The sequence below is a fragment of the Trachemys scripta genome, chromosome 2 (assembly GCF_013100865.1).
Source record: "Trachemys scripta elegans isolate TJP31775 chromosome 2, CAS_Tse_1.0, whole genome shotgun sequence".
Taxonomy (NCBI): Eukaryota; Metazoa; Chordata; order Testudines; family Emydidae; genus Trachemys; species Trachemys scripta.
In genome coordinates this window covers 71,291,420-71,307,157 of record NC_048299.1, presented here as the reverse complement: position 1 = coordinate 71,307,157, position 15,738 = coordinate 71,291,420, and the positions used below count along the sequence as shown (strand labels likewise).

The following is a 15,738-nucleotide window of genomic DNA, read 5'->3' as shown; positions in this document are numbered from 1 at the left end:
AACTATTTTGGCTCCTTTTCATTCCTTCTCTTCTTTTTATTCCCCCCGAGGAATTGTAGCCTATTGCATGTAGTTATGGGGTCTCTCAGCATTCTCCAGGCTTTCTTCCATACTCGAGGATTTTACTACCTCCTACCAGAGTACTAAACTCACTGGATAAGTTCACAAATTTGCTTTCTTGAAATGTAATATCCTGATATGGCTGCATTCTGTGAAGCCATTCCTTCCTATGGCTAACTCAGCTAGCTTGTGTTCCCTTGTACCAAACACCCTCTCTGTTGGTAAGAGGTAGATCTAGGGAGGCTTCACTGTTTGGTTGCAATCTGTATTGCTCAAATTAAAGGAACTTGTTTATCACACATGAGCACACAAAATCCATGTGCAGCACACTAGTGAGATGCTACGAGCGGCCCTTTTATTATACACCACTATATCTGAGAAAGCAGACTGAGGGCCTGATTCTCATCTCACTAGGCCAGTCTAAATCAGGAGCAATTCCATTTCCCTTAAAATCAGTGTAAAACTACACCTCTACCCCGGTACAACGCTGTCCTTGGGAGCCAAAAAAATCTTACCGCGTTATAGGTGAAACCGCGTTAGATCAAACTTGCTTTGATCCGCCGGAGAGCACAGCTCTGCCCCCCCAGAGCGCTGCTTTACCGCATTATATCTGAATTTGTGTTATATCGGGATAGAGGTGTGGTATAAATGAGACAAGACCCTGATGAGGCCTACTGCGTGCTGCCCATGTTCCATGCTGCTTTTTTTAGTCCATGAAGTACATTTCAGGCATCTAGTCAAATATGATTCACAAAGACTAAATGTAAAGTGTAACAAAGGCAATAAACATCAGTTTATTTTAATTAAAAAACCACAAACATATGCAAAGAAATTCACTCAATTAAAAACATAATTAAAAGAATATTAATCATGCAACAAAGTAACACCAGACCCCCAAATCCAAAACATCTAGTCACAAAAAAAGAAGACAAAGTTCTTTCTCAATGTTCCTCTTTCTCTCAGGTGCGGGAGAAACATAATTGTGAAATTCTTAACTTTGGTCATCCTCTGTGAACAGTACCATAACATTATTTTAAGACAGTTTATGTTGGACAAATTCTCTCATGTTACTGGAAAAGGGAAATGGATGGCATGAACACACTGTCGTTTCTAGCCAGACCTTGGGTGATTTATGCTACTGTCTTCTCACTCACAGGTTCAGTATTATACTGGCACCCGCTAGCACTGCAATGGTTGAGTGTCTGGCTGTCAGCATTTCCATCATAAATTTCTCTTTTTGGAGGTTTATGACTTTGCTGTAAAATGTTGCTTGGGGCTGAATCTTGCAAGGTCATTTTAAGTTACGAGAGAGCAAACACAATAAAAAAAAAGTTAGTGGCTTCTAACACTTTTTTGTACTTACCATTCAAAAACATCTTTAGAAAAAGGCTCACTCTGCAGTGTAATTTATAGTGTAGAATTGAACATTTAACTATGGTATTTATAAAGAAAAAACCCTAGAGCATTCATATTATTTCTGTTACAAAAGAACCCGTCTACATGACTACATCTGAAGAGCTGCTACTTTTCAACAAAAATATCCTAAGAATTTTTACGAGAGGATTTTAGGGCCAAATTTTTGTCTCATTGATTTAATGGGGAGTTTTAACATTGACATCAATGGGATCAGGATTTGACACTGTAACACGACTGATGTATCTTTCCCCTTGAGGTATGCCACCATGCCTCAGTTTCCTCTTCTTATGTGTTGCTAGGGTAATTGCACACCAAACAACTGGTGTTTCAGATTAAAATCTCCCTTTCTGGGGTCTTGTTTGTAATTAATTTAAACAAAAGTTATGCAACCCATCACCCCTGTATCTGGGCTCCTCAGGGCTTCACAGACATCCTTGGATCAGGGCTTCCCACCAGTTTTATTCTTGGCTCCTGGCTTGCTCTCACCACACATAGGGAGACTCACTTGTTCCGCTCCAGAGATCCAACCACAGCCTACAGTTCTTCCCCTGGCATAAGAAAGGCCCTACTGGGTCAGACCAAAGGTCCATCTAGCCCAGTATCCTGTCTTTCAACAGTGGCCAGTGCCAGGTGCCCCAGAGGGAATGAACAGAACAGGTAATCATCAAGTGGTCCATCCCCTGTCGCTCATTCCCAGGTTCTGGCAAACAGAGGCTAGGGACACCATTCCTGCCCATCCTGGCTAATAGCCACTGATGGACCTATCCTCCATGAATTTATCTAGTTCTTTTTTGAACCCTGGTATGGTCTTGGCCTTCACAACATCCTCTGGCAAGGAGTTCCACAGGTTGACTGTGCATTGTATGAAGAAATACTTCTTTTTGTTTGTTTTAAACTTGCCGCCTATTAATTTCATTTGGTGACCCCTAGTTCTTGTGTTATGAGAAGTAGTAAACAACACTTCCTTATCTACTTTCTCTACATCAGTCATGATTTTATAGACTTCAATCATATCTCCCCTTAACCGTCTCTTTTCCAAGCTGAAAAGTCCCAGTTTTATTAATCTCTCCTCATACAGAAGCCATTCCCGAACCCCTAAGCATTTTTTGTTGCCCTTTTCTGAACCTTTTCCAAGTCCAATATATCTTTTTTGAGATGGGGCAACCACATCTGCATACAGTATTCAAGATGTGGGCATACCGTGGATTTATATAGAGGCAACATGATATTTTCTGTCCTATTATCTATCCCTTTCTTAATTATTCAAAGCATTCTGTTCGCTTTTTTGACTGCCGCTGCACATTGAGTGGATGTTTTCAGAAAACTACCCACAATGACTCGAAGATCACTTTCTTGAGTGGTAACAGCTAATTTAGACCTCATCATTTTATATGTACAATTGGAATTATGCTTTCCAATGTGCATTACTTTGCATTTGTCAAGATTAAATTTCATCTGCCATTTTGTTGCCCAGTCACCCAGTTTTGAGAGATTCCTTTGTAGCCCTTCGCATTCTGCCTGGGTCTTAACTATCTTTAGTAATTTTGTATCATCTACAAATTTTGCCACCTCACTGTTTACGCCTTTTTCCAGATCATTTATGAATATGTTGAATAGGACTGGTCCCAGAACAGACCCCTGGGGAACACCACTATTTACCTCTCTCCATTCTGAAAACTGACCATTTATTCCTACTCTTTCTTTCCGATCTTTTAACCAGTTACCAATCCATGAGAGCACTTTCCCTCTTATCCCATGGCAGCTTACTTTGTGTAAGAGCCTTTGGTGAATGAGCTGCAAAGGCTTTCTGAAAATCTAAGTACACTATATCCACTGGATCCCCTTGTTCCACATACTTGTTGACCCCCTCAAAGAATTCTAGTAGATTGGTGAGGCATGATTTCTTTTTACTAAAACCATGTTGACTCTTCCTCAACAAATTACGTTAATCGATATGTATGACAATTCGTTCTTTATTATAGTTTCAACCAGTTTGCCAGGTTCTGAAGTCAGGCTTACAGGCCTGTAATTGCCGAGATCACCTCTGGAGCCCTTTTTAAAAATTGGCGTCACATTAGCTATCCTCCAGTCATCTGGTACAGAAGCTGATTTAAATGATTAGTTACAGACAACAGTTAGTAGTTCTGCAATTTCACATCTGAGTTCCTTCAGAACTCTTGGGTGAATACCATCTGGTCCTGGTGACTTATTGCTGTTTCATTTAGCAATTTGTTCCAAAACCTCCTCTATTGATACCTCAATCTGGGACAGTTCCTCAGATCTGTCACCTAAAAAGAATGGCTCAGGTTTGGAAATCTCCCTCACATCCTCAGCCGTGAAGACGGATGCAAAGAATTCATTTAGGTTCTCCACAATGGCCTTATCATCCTTGAGTGCTCCTTTAGCACCTCAATCATACAGTGGCCCCCACTGGTTATTTAGCAGGCTTCCTGCTTCTGATGTACTTAAAAAAAATGCTGTTACTTTTTGAGCCTTTGGCTAACTGTTCCTCAAATTCTTTTTTGGCCTTCCTAATTGTATTTTTACACTTTATTTGCCAGTGTTTATGCTCCTTTCTATTTTCCTCACTAGGATTTAACTTCCACTTTTTTTGCCTCTCACTGCTTCTTGTACTTTGTTGTTTAGCCATGGTGGCTCTTTTTTGGTTCCCTTACCATGTTTTTTAATTTGGGATATACATTTAAGTTGAACCTCTGTTATGGTGTCTTTAAAAAGTTTCCACGCAGCTTGCAGAGATTTCACTTTTGGCACTGTACCCTTTAATTTCTGTTTAACTAACCTCCTCATTTTTGTGTAGTTCCGCTTTCTGAAATTAAATGCTACAGTGTTGGGCCATTGTGGTATTTTTCCTGCCACAGGGATATTAAATTTAATTATATTATGGTCACTATTAACAAGCGGTCCAGCTATATTCACCTCTTGGACCAGATCCTGTGCTCCATATAGGACTAAATCAAGAATTGCCTCTCTTCTTGTGGGTTCCAGGACCAGCTGCTCCAAGAAGCAGTCATTTAAGGTGTCAAGAAACTTTATCTCTGTATCCCATCCTGAGGTGTACCATGTACCAGTCAATATGGGAATAATTGAAATCCGTCATTATTATTATTATTGAGTTTTTTTATTTTAATAGCCTCTCTAATCTCCCTGAGCATTTCACAGTCACTATCACCATCCTGGTCAGGTGGTCAGTAATATATCCATACCGCTACGTTATTATTAGAGCATGGAATTTCTATCCTTAGAGATTCTATGGTACAGTTTGATTCATTTATGATTTTTACATCATTTGATTCTATGCTTCATTTCACATTAGTGCCACTCCCCCACCAGCATGACCTGTTCTGTCCTTCCAATATATTTTGTACCCTTGTATTACTGTATCCCGTTGATTATCCTCATTCCGCCAAGTTTTTGTGATGCCTATTATATCAATATCCTCATTTAATACAAGGCTCTCTAGTTCATCCATTTTATTATTTAGACTTCTAGCACTGGTGTATAAGCACTTTAAAAACTTGTCTCCTTTTAGCAGTCTGCCATTACATGATGTAATTGAATGGGACTCTTTTTTATTTGACTGTTTGTGATCCGACCTTGCCTGTATTTTCCATCCTCTCGTCCTCACTAGGACATAGTGTCATTAGGCAATGTGTCCTTCTGCAAGCTGCTGTAGAGTGACCCACATTGGCTATTTCCTAGTCCTTGCTTTCCCTCCAACTGAGCCTAAAGCACATGAGTAGTTTCCAGGTATGGCTGGAAATTTCTTCTTTTGAAAGGGCTGCATTTCCAAGAGTGGTGCATGCAAAGAATTTGTGCCCTATTAGAGTCCCACAGTGCCTGTGCAGTACAATTAAATAAAGTGACTGGATTTTTAAAGAGTGATGTTTTATAACTAATAGCAGCATTTATAGTTACACATTTTGACTTCAGAATAGTCTGATTTCATACTATACGGCAAATCCTGCCCCTTTCCCCTATGTGCAAAAGGCTCTCTGACAGGAAAATGGTATGGCTGCAAAAGTGGTAATGAATGTAGGGCCAGGGACTTGGAAGAGATAACCTAACTCCACAGAGTTTTCCAACAGGCAGCTATGTTACTCAGAATCCTCGCTCATATATTTGATAGGGCTTAAACTGAACATAAGAACAGCCTTATTGGATCAGACCAATGGTCCATTTAGCCCAGTATCCTGTCTGATACTGGCCAGTGCCAGATGGTTTGGAGGGAACGAACAGAACAGGGTAAGTCTGAGTGATCCATTCCCTGTCATCCAGTCCCAGCTTCTGGCAGTTGGAGGCTTAGGGACACAAGGATCATGGAGTTACATCTTGGCTAATAGACAGTGATGGACCTACCTTCCACGGGTTTATCTAGTTCTTTGTTAAACCCAGTTATACTTTTGACCTTCACAATGTCCCATCACAATGAGCTCGAAAGATTCTATCTGTGTTGTGTGAAGTACTTCCTTTTGTTTGCTTTAAACCTGCCGCCTATTCATTTCATCTGGTGATCCCTAGTTCTGGTGTTTATCCCTAGTAGGGGTAAATAACACTTCCCTATTCACTTTCTGCATATCACTCATGATTTTGTGATCTCTATCATATGCCCCTTTAGCCATCTCTTTTCTAAGCTGAACAGTTCCAGTCTTTTTAATCTCTCCACGTATGGAACCAGTTCCATACCCCGAAATATTTTTGTTGCCCTTCTCTGCACCTTTTCCAATTCTAATATATTCTTTTTTCAGATGAGGGAACCAAAACTGCACGCAGTATTCAAGGTATGGGCTCACCATGGATATACATATTCTCATTATGATATTTTCTGTTTTATTATTTATTCCTTTTCTATACACCATAGGCATTAGGAAACAATTTTTAACAGCATATTGGATAGTGATCGAGGTGCATTTGGGGGATTTTCATTCTCCTCTAAAGCATCAAATTATTGGCCACTATCAGAGGCAAAATACTGGATTTGACAGACCATTCTTTTGATTCAATAGAGGAAATCTTCTGTTCCTATAATACACATTAGCATCCAAGATAATGTCTGACTTTTTCAAATAATCGTATAGTTTCATTTCAACTGCCTTCACTTAAATGTTTCAAAGACAGAAGTGCTTCCCTTGGTCAAGAGGAGCATCCTCAAGCTAACTTGATCTTCTCTATTTCCCTCCTCAACTGACACCCTCTGTTTGCCTCCAATGTGGCATCATCTTTTTTTAAGCCTTTAGGTGCCCTTTGGGTCATGCTTTCATGCTTTCCTCCACAACCATCAGGGTTAGAAACTTACAGTTGGGATAACGAGGAGAAGAAAGGCACAGGGGGCACTACGATGGCTTAAAGCCACCCAGGACTCCCCCAGACAGGGATAATCCTCCAGCTAAATGAGCTTTAGGTATGCTTTACACCTGCAGAGCAGTACAAAGTGGCCTTAATGGAGGCAAAGGTGAGGGTCATCGATTCTCCATATAAATACTGCTGATATCCCACCTTTGCCTCATAGTCACACACACCTACTGTGTGTGCTCACACTATAGATGTACTAGCCTGCACCTCCACATGCTTCTAGACAACCATAAAGCGCCTCATCTATATACAGTGACATACACACTGTAAAAGAAACTGAATAGTGCCTTGTTACAAGAGAAATATGTCATTAAAGATTGGATTGTAAATTCTAGTGCCCAAGGGCAAAGTGAAGCTTCAGCATTCAGTTGTGGCTCTGAGAAATCCTGGCTTCATTCAAGTCCATGAGAATTTTGTCATGGACTTCAATGGAGCCAGGATTTTACCCTTCCTGTTTTTGTGTGCTTAAATACACGACCTTCGTCTTGCATTAACACTGGGTTTAAAAAAAATGTTATCAGTTAAATACATTTCCATGAACACAGCCAACATTTACAATGCAATGTTTATCATCCGATAGTGCTGAGCTGTGTGTAGTGAGTTCAGAGAATCAAGTTAATATTGTTAACATAGATGGTGCGTAAAGAATAGTGTCTCATCTTTTACACTGATAGGTTTGTCTTCTACCATTTGAATTCAGACAGTAATACCATAACATTTCCTTGAATATGATGATCTTGTATATCAAGGACAAAGGTAACATTACAATGCCAGTTATCTTGCAAGCTGCCTCATTATCACACAGTAACCCCACCTTACTCAGTGGCATTATGGTACTGGGAGAAGTGTCATGATATACCAAGATAGAGTGTATTCCAGGGAAATTCATAAGATAACTCAGTCATAATTTTGCTTGCTGTTCAAAAGTACAGTCTCATGAATGTTCTGTAAAGCAGAGTGATGTTTGCTTTTCTTTTGAAGCAGGAGACATTTATTTACAGTGTAAGTGGATATATAAGTTGCTCCTTCTTTCACTTACCTCTTCTATCCCCTTCTATGTACAGATCCCATTCTTTACTATTATTAATTTTTAAACAAACCTACTGCATTTAACAGTGTTTCTAGCTGAGGGAGCTTTCTATAAGTATTTCCTTATAGTTAACATGAAAATGCTTCCTTCTCTCATGACGACACAAGGTTTACTCTATTCTGTCTAAAACATCATACTAGCCAGGGTTTCTTAAATGTAAATCTTTCTCCTGACCTCCTCTCAGGAGCCTGAAATCCTTGGGGCTTTCAAGCAACTTGTGTTTCTCCAGATACACTTCCTCTCCTCTGCTCTTCCTGCTGATAAATTTACCTTTCTTTGTTAGAACGGCTTTGCTAAATCTCTAAATTCATTCAGCTGTAGGACATTTATTATTATCTAAACTTGATAATGCATGGACAGTTCACTATTGCTAGCGATTCTATTTCCATATACAAAAGTGTAAAGAACTAATATTTGGACCAATGGGATGAACCCCTATTTGCATTGGTATTCTTCAGTTCTGGAAAAAGTACAGACACACCATCTGATCAAGATGCTGTTTCCTGACTGTTCTGCATATTCCATAGCTATGAGGCTTCAGAGCTACTGAGGAAACAGCATTTGCAAAAAGCCAAAGCCAAAAAAAAAAAAAAAAAAAACCCCAACCCCCCTCCCACCAGAATAAATCAAATAGACCAAGGGTTTCACCTGGCAAAGCCGACTCCTCTGCTGACTCCATTAGCATCTCTTAATATTCTGGTGGAAATGACATGTCCGAAGGGTTTCAGCATATTCTCCAGTTCCTGCTCATCCATGGAAATGGGTAAATTTGAGATGTATAAATTAGTTGGGTCTTGCTCTTGTTGCTAAGATAAAAGAAAAGAAACAGCCTCAATTAAACTCAGTACTTTAACAGAACAGCTTGTGGCTCCCGATATCCAAAAATGGTGGGTGCGCCAAATAATACAGAGCCAAGAAATTATAACAGGGTTAGAAGCATAGCTCTGCAAGGTATTCAGAGCTGACAATATATTTGTCAAATAGAGCCCATTAAGGCCTCAACCCTGCAAATTTTCATGCATGTGCTTATCTCTCCATCCATGAGTAGTCCCATTTATCTCAATGGGACAGCTCATGTGCAGGACGTTACTCTCATGCACAAGTGTTTTCAGGACTGTGCCCTGATTTGGGAAGTTGACTGAACAGAACACGATTTCCACATATGTGTTCACTGCTCAAAAATATTCAGCAAATGTTGTATGCAGAGACATATATTCCAGCCTGAAGACTGTTTACAGCTTGGTCACTATGAGTGAGCTTGGTTGAAAATGGAGAATGTTTTTCTGGAAATTTTCCAACAAGCTCTAATGAGGATTTTTGCTTTGAAGGTTTGATATTTCCAATTCAAACGTCAAGCTTTTTTGACTAATAGGTCACATGGTGTATGTTTTATTCCTTGATTGGATGAGCATAATTCTTAGAATGGGTTAGAATGTGAATACTCAAGAATTCAAATTTGAAAATCACTTTCTAGTAATACTCCAGAGTATTAGTTTAAAATGGCAGTTTTGGCAAACATTCCTGCTGGTACCTTGTTTGCTAGAATACTCTCAGGAAGGGGATACAAAACACAGGTGCAGCAAAAGCATTAAAAACTTTGAACAAAAGCCCTGACTTGTACCTGTTTAATTAAACAAGTTTAGTTAAACCCTTGCAAACATCTGTATGGACACACTTATTTTGGTTTACAAGCAGCTTATTTTGGTTTAGCTTAAACCTGTTTCCAATTGACTTAGGGCTTTCTACACCTAAAACACTACAGTGGCACAGCTGCACCACTGTAGCGCTTCAGTGTAGACACTACCTACGCCGATGGGAGGGATTCTCCTGTTGGTGTAGATAATCCACCTCTCTGAGTGGAAGGTTGATGAAAGAATTCTTCTGACAACCTAGTGCTGGGGGGTAATTCAATATAGTTACTCCTCTCGGGGTGTAGATTTTTCTGATGTAAATTCCCAGTGTAGATCAGACCTTAGGATAACTCAAAATAAGCCTGGTTTAAACCAAAATCAGAATATCCATACAGCCTGTGCATCAGTTTAGCTAAATTAGCTTTAAAAAAATCACACCTTCAGTTAACCCAGTGCAACTCGGTTCGTGGACAAGCACAAACAATCCCATGCATTTGCCCAACTCCAGGAAGATACGTGAATAGAGTGCAAACTCAAGGAGCCTGTTTCTCCACTTCCTTGCACCTCATTCACCCCTCTATAAAGTGAACACCATCACTGTGAGGGAGTAGAGAATTCTGATTTTGCAGCAGTTTACACCACTGTACAAAGGTATAAATGACTACAAAAGGTGCAGCCCTGTAGAGAATCAGGGCCAAAGACTTATCAAAGTTCAAAGGCAAGAGAAACCTCCCACTATAGCAGTTCAAGAGGGCATATCTCTGCCATACACATGCAGCTGATTTTTGCCTTTAATGTATGGAAGATGAACATCAAGTTATAAATTCAGACATACCCGGTTCCATTTCACTATAAATAGCTCATAATAAACCTGGCATAAAATAAATATGTGGAACCATAAATACAATAGGGAAACAATTATACTATGCCTAATAATAATACCAAATAAGCAACCAAGTTATCTTTTACTAGTTTAAACACTTTAGGAGTTCTATTAAAATATAAATTATATTACATACACAAACACACATATACAGTTTATATTCACATGTGCACATGCAAACACACATACATCACAAATGTAACCGTGCCCAACATGCTAAATTGCAGTGACGTGTGCATTGTTGCCAACTCTCACAATTTTATTAAGAGTCTCGCAATATTTGGTGATTTTCTTAAAGCACCAGGTCCCTGGAATAGGTGAATGTGGGAGAATCACAGCTTACCTTTAAAAAAAAAAAAAAAGGAAAGAAAGAAGGGGAGGTTCTATTTATGCAAACTTGAAATCATGAACCTTAAAGGCTCAAAAACCTGAAGTGACATTTCTTATTTTTTAAAGTCTCTTGAATTTTAGCCAACCTCATACTTTTTTGGGGTCTGATTCATGAATGCTTGGCATTGGGAATGCTACACATGGTAAACGGCACATTACCTCCTCATCTAAGTCCTATCCGTAATGCGTCTCCCCTAGAACTACCTGTAATGTGTCACACCTCAGAACAGTTTGAAAGAAGTGCCATTTTATAAAACGGAAATAGTAATAAAAAAACCCAGAAAACACCCTCAAGTTACTATTATAGTAAAATGTGTATAGATGAGTGACCATATTTTATGGGGGAAGGGGGAATAAAACCCTAAAGGGGCAAAGTGTTGAAAAGTAAACTGATCTTGAAAAAGGAAAAAAAATAAAAACAACAAAACACAAACACCTCCCTCCCTCTCCTTCCTTTTACGCCTTCCCTCACACCCCATCCCTTTTCCAGATGAGAAGGCTTTTTCCTCCACAGTAACTAAAATACAGTTTTGCTTACTTTGCATTTTAAAACTGAATTGGGAACGAGGGGCTGGCATTGTTACAATGTCAGCAATGTGAAGACAAATCATGTGATCAATTCTGAGAATATAAACCTGGCTGATATTTAGAGGGGAAGAAAAAGAGGAGAGGTTGGGAACAAGGAAGGCATGATATGAGTTTAAAAAAATTAGATTAACATTTTTAAAAGCACTTTCCCTTTTCAGCACTTTTGCACTTTTTTCTGTGTGTATATTGTGAAGTGTTATTTTGCTTTGTTATTTTGTTGTAGCTGAAGGGAGAGGGAAGATTAGGAAGTGTCTTTATTTTGAAAATGCTGGGCAGTGGAGTCAATTAAAGCAGAGACATCACAGAACTCAATCAGAGTAAAGACTTGCAATTTCATAGGCAGTGTTATTCAGAAATAATCAGATTATTATGCAAACCTCTGCCTTTTGATTGGTTAACTGTTTGGATTAATCAACCAATCAGTGCAGGGATCAGGACCGCTGACAGCAATTCCGGGTCCCAGAGCAGAACAGTCAATTGGCGTGGAGCTGGACCAAGTATGGCGGCTGTGCACACATGCACGCACAAGCCTTGCCCGTGGTCCGCCTGACATTTATACGGTGCTGCGCCAGCGAGCTGCTGCTGGCTGTGCTGTTGGTGCCCAGCAAATTGCCAGTCGTGCTGCTGGGCGTGCTCTTCCAGCACGGCCAGGGCTTTCACATGCCCACCAGGCTGCCTTCGCCGCCACCAGTACCACCCCGTGCGCACACCTAGGAGCTCTGCAGCCCACCCAGGGCTCCCGGCCACCGCCACAGCTACCACGGCAGCGGCTGGGGGCCCCTGGGCCATTTTAAATCACCCGGACCCCTGGGCAATTGCCTCCATTTCTCCCCCCCCGAATCAGCAGGCCTGACAGGGATCGACATATTTTTATTTAGAAATAAATATACAGTGGTAGTGCAAATCAGACCTATAACCAGAATGCAGAGGATGGAATAACAGAGAAAATACAGTTACGCATCATTAACTGTACAGCATCCCTCATTCTCACTGAGACAATTCTATTTCAATAGAATATTAAAGTGTGAGATTTTGTTTTGACTATTGAGTCTTCTTTATACCTGTGGCAAAAATAAAAAGTTTTAAAAAATAAAAATTGCAGCCATGTTCCATACCATAGAGTTTATCTTCCAGTTCCTTTTCTAGAGTAGGAAGCACTGATCCTTGTAGCAGATACAGATTAAATACAGTGGCTTTAAATACCCATAGACATTTTAGCTAAATTTTAAGTGTGAATGAATTCCCACCTGAAAGTTTGCTCTATGACCATTATTTACCTATGACACCTTTATCAATATGATAAAGGGGAGCAGTAAATAGATGTATTAAATCATAAAGGGCTAAATTAGGCTGCCCACTCTACCCTCAAGTGATTTACACTGTTTTGTATAGAACGGAAAATAATTCCACATTATATTTTCTCTGCATAAAATTTAATATTTTCTTCTCTTGCTGGGAAGAGACGACTTCAAAGAGATTTTGGTTTACTCAGGAGTCCTGTGAATTAATTCTCCCTATTAACAATCCATCTCAACTCCCGGGAGCAATTTGCAAAAGGGAGTTAACCACTGACTACTAGTTAAGAGGAGTTTCACTTTACATCTTCCAAATTGACTTTGGAATCTCTGTGAACACATTGTGGTACCTAGTTTTGTGTCACTCTTCAAAGTCCTCTTTACACAGGCGTAGTCAGGTTTGATATTTATGGGTCATATACAAGTTGTCTTGTCCTTGAATAATTAGATACTGTACTACCACTTACATCACACTATTGATACTAATCAATATCAGTTACAGATTGCCTTTAGAATCACTGTAACCTCATCCAGAACATTTTAGACACTAGTCACTTCATATGATTCAAAATTATTACTATTTCCGTCATGCTGCTTAGTAGTCAGGTTCCATCCTCCCTTTAAATAACAGTTACACCCTTATGGAAGAAACCATCCATATGTCACTGAATTACTCTTTAAAATATAGTCATATCACACATTTCTCATTTCTTGACAATATTGTTCCAACTGTAGTGGCTGTGTCTTCAATCTTATCTTTGGAACCACAATTTATATGATCAATGCCAGTCTGGATTCAGGACAAGTCATAGCACTGAGACCATTTAGAGAAGGCTTGTAATGATTTCTTTCTTCTTGTGGACTCGTGTTCAAAATCTCTTCTTGTTCTTTAGTGTTGACTTTTTTTAAAATTGCAGATCCTGGGACTCTTCTAGGACATTTGAAATATATACTAGATCATATAGGGAAACTGGTTTGGTTTGTATTTGACTGGCTAGTTGCTGTATGTGACCTTTAATCTGGAAGGTCACATTCAATCAATTCCATGAATGAGAATTGAAGGGTTTTTCCAGAGTTCCATTTTTGCCATTTCTACACGCTTTTTCTTTCTGCTAGTTTTCACAGATTGGAGTTAATGCCAACACTTTCAAACTTCATGACACCTCAAAAAATCAGGTCACTAATTTATTAGATGTCTAACTATAGATAGAGGTGCCCAACTTTAGGTAGGCAAGTCTAACATTCTGATCCCAAATTTTAACATTGAGCCCTTATCATTAATGTTATACATGAAATAACAGAACATTCCACTGAATTCTTCACATAGCATTTTTCATTTCTCCTTTATAAATGAACTGTACCCATTTTGCTAGAAAGAGAATTCTAAAAGTTAAAAGAAAACTATGTCCAACTTTCACAGCACAGCAGTCTGCAAAGCAGGCATGGCAGGGAACATTTTTGCTATACATCAAATGTGGATTATATTTAAGGGTTATGGGCTGGAATTTCATCTGGTGTAAATCATCATAGCTTCATTGAAATTAATGACACTAAACTGATTTACATCAGATGATGGTGACCCAGTATTTTTTTTTTTAATTAAACCTGCTCTTATAAAAATACAACAACAATGGTCCAAACTACTTAGGCTTAAAATAGTGTTACTGCAGTAGTTTGGCCATTACCATTGTATTTAATGTCCATTACAAACAAATTTATATCTTTTTACCCACCACTACACTTTCCCCCCATGCATTTACTTTTTGCCTTCCATACATTTCTATTTCTAGACCATACTTAAATAAATGCTTAAGACGGATACGTACAGGGCCGCCCAGAGTGGGGGGGCAAGTGGAACAATTTGCCCCAGGTCCCGGGCCCCACAGGGGCCCCCCACGAGAATATAGTATTCTATAGTATTGCAACTTTTTTTATGGAAGGGGCCCCGAAATTGCTTTGCCCCAGGCCCCCTGAATCCTCTGGGCAGCCCAGGATACGCAGGGTCGGTTCCAGGCACCAGCTTGTCAAGCAGGTGCTTGGGGCAGCCACTTTGGAGAAGGGCGGCAAGTCCAGCTATTCGGCGGCAATTCGATGGACGGTCCCTCACTCCGGCTTTTTTTTTGGCTGCTTGGGGCGGCCAAAACTCTGGAGCCGGCCCTGTGGATACGTACACCCACACACAGTCTACAAAGGGTTAAGTTGATGTATATATTTCCTCTATCTGTAGAGCAATAGAAAAAGCTCATAAGAGTATTCACACCAAAAGTGCTCTCCTGGTCTCTCTCAAAATCTTTTTATGTTTCACCCAAGTAGATTTGAAAAAAATATGAACTCTTTATGAACTGAAAAAAAGGACTTCTTTTGTTTATGAAGCTCACAGTGCACTATTCATTCAGGAAAGAAGAAGTTACTCACCTTGTGCAAGAATGATGGTTCTTTGAGAAGTGTGCTCTACTGTATGTGTGTCTGCATCCCTGTGCTGATCGGATAACTTTGGTAGCAATATCCATTCAGCCCACGCACGTGCTGCTCCTTGCCTGCCATGAGGCCAAAGCCAGTGTATGCAGGCAAACCCTCCTCAGTTCCTTCTCTGCTGCAGAGTCAATGAGAAGAATTCCAAAGTGGAGGGGAGAAGGGTGGGTCATGGAGCATCCTGGGGACACACATCTCGAAGAACCATTATTACTGCACAAGGTGAGTAATTTCTTCTTCAAGTAGTGTCCCTATGGGTACTCCACTCTAGGTGACTCCTGAGCAGTGCCCACCACTGGATGGCAGGATTTGGAGTCAAGTCAAGTCTGTTATAGATGATAGCATAGTGGCACCAAATTTGGCATCTGCAGCCAAGTCCCCCAGGATAACAATGTTCTGTAAAGGTATGTGTAGATGCCCAGGTAACTGTTCTGCAGATTTCTGATACAGGGATACCCTTGGAGAAGGTGACGGAAGATGAGACCAATCTCAGAGTGCATGCATACTGAAGACAGACAATTACACATGTGGTAACAGAGCCTG

At 40.0% G+C, this 15,738-nt stretch overlaps 1 protein-coding gene across 2 annotated transcripts in view; it reads right to left on the bottom strand.

Annotated features, from left to right (window-relative positions):
- The window catches only part of RBMS3 (RNA binding motif single stranded interacting protein 3), a 545,220-nt gene that overhangs the window by 170,051 nt on the left and 359,431 nt on the right, over positions 1-15,738 (bottom strand). For both annotated transcript variants that reach the window (XM_034760833.1, XM_034760834.1), the window contains exon 5: positions 8,585-8,742. In XM_034760833.1, the coding sequence (XP_034616724.1) occupies positions 8,585-8,742 (158 nt within the window). The remainder of the gene's footprint in view (positions 1-8,584; positions 8,743-15,738) is intronic.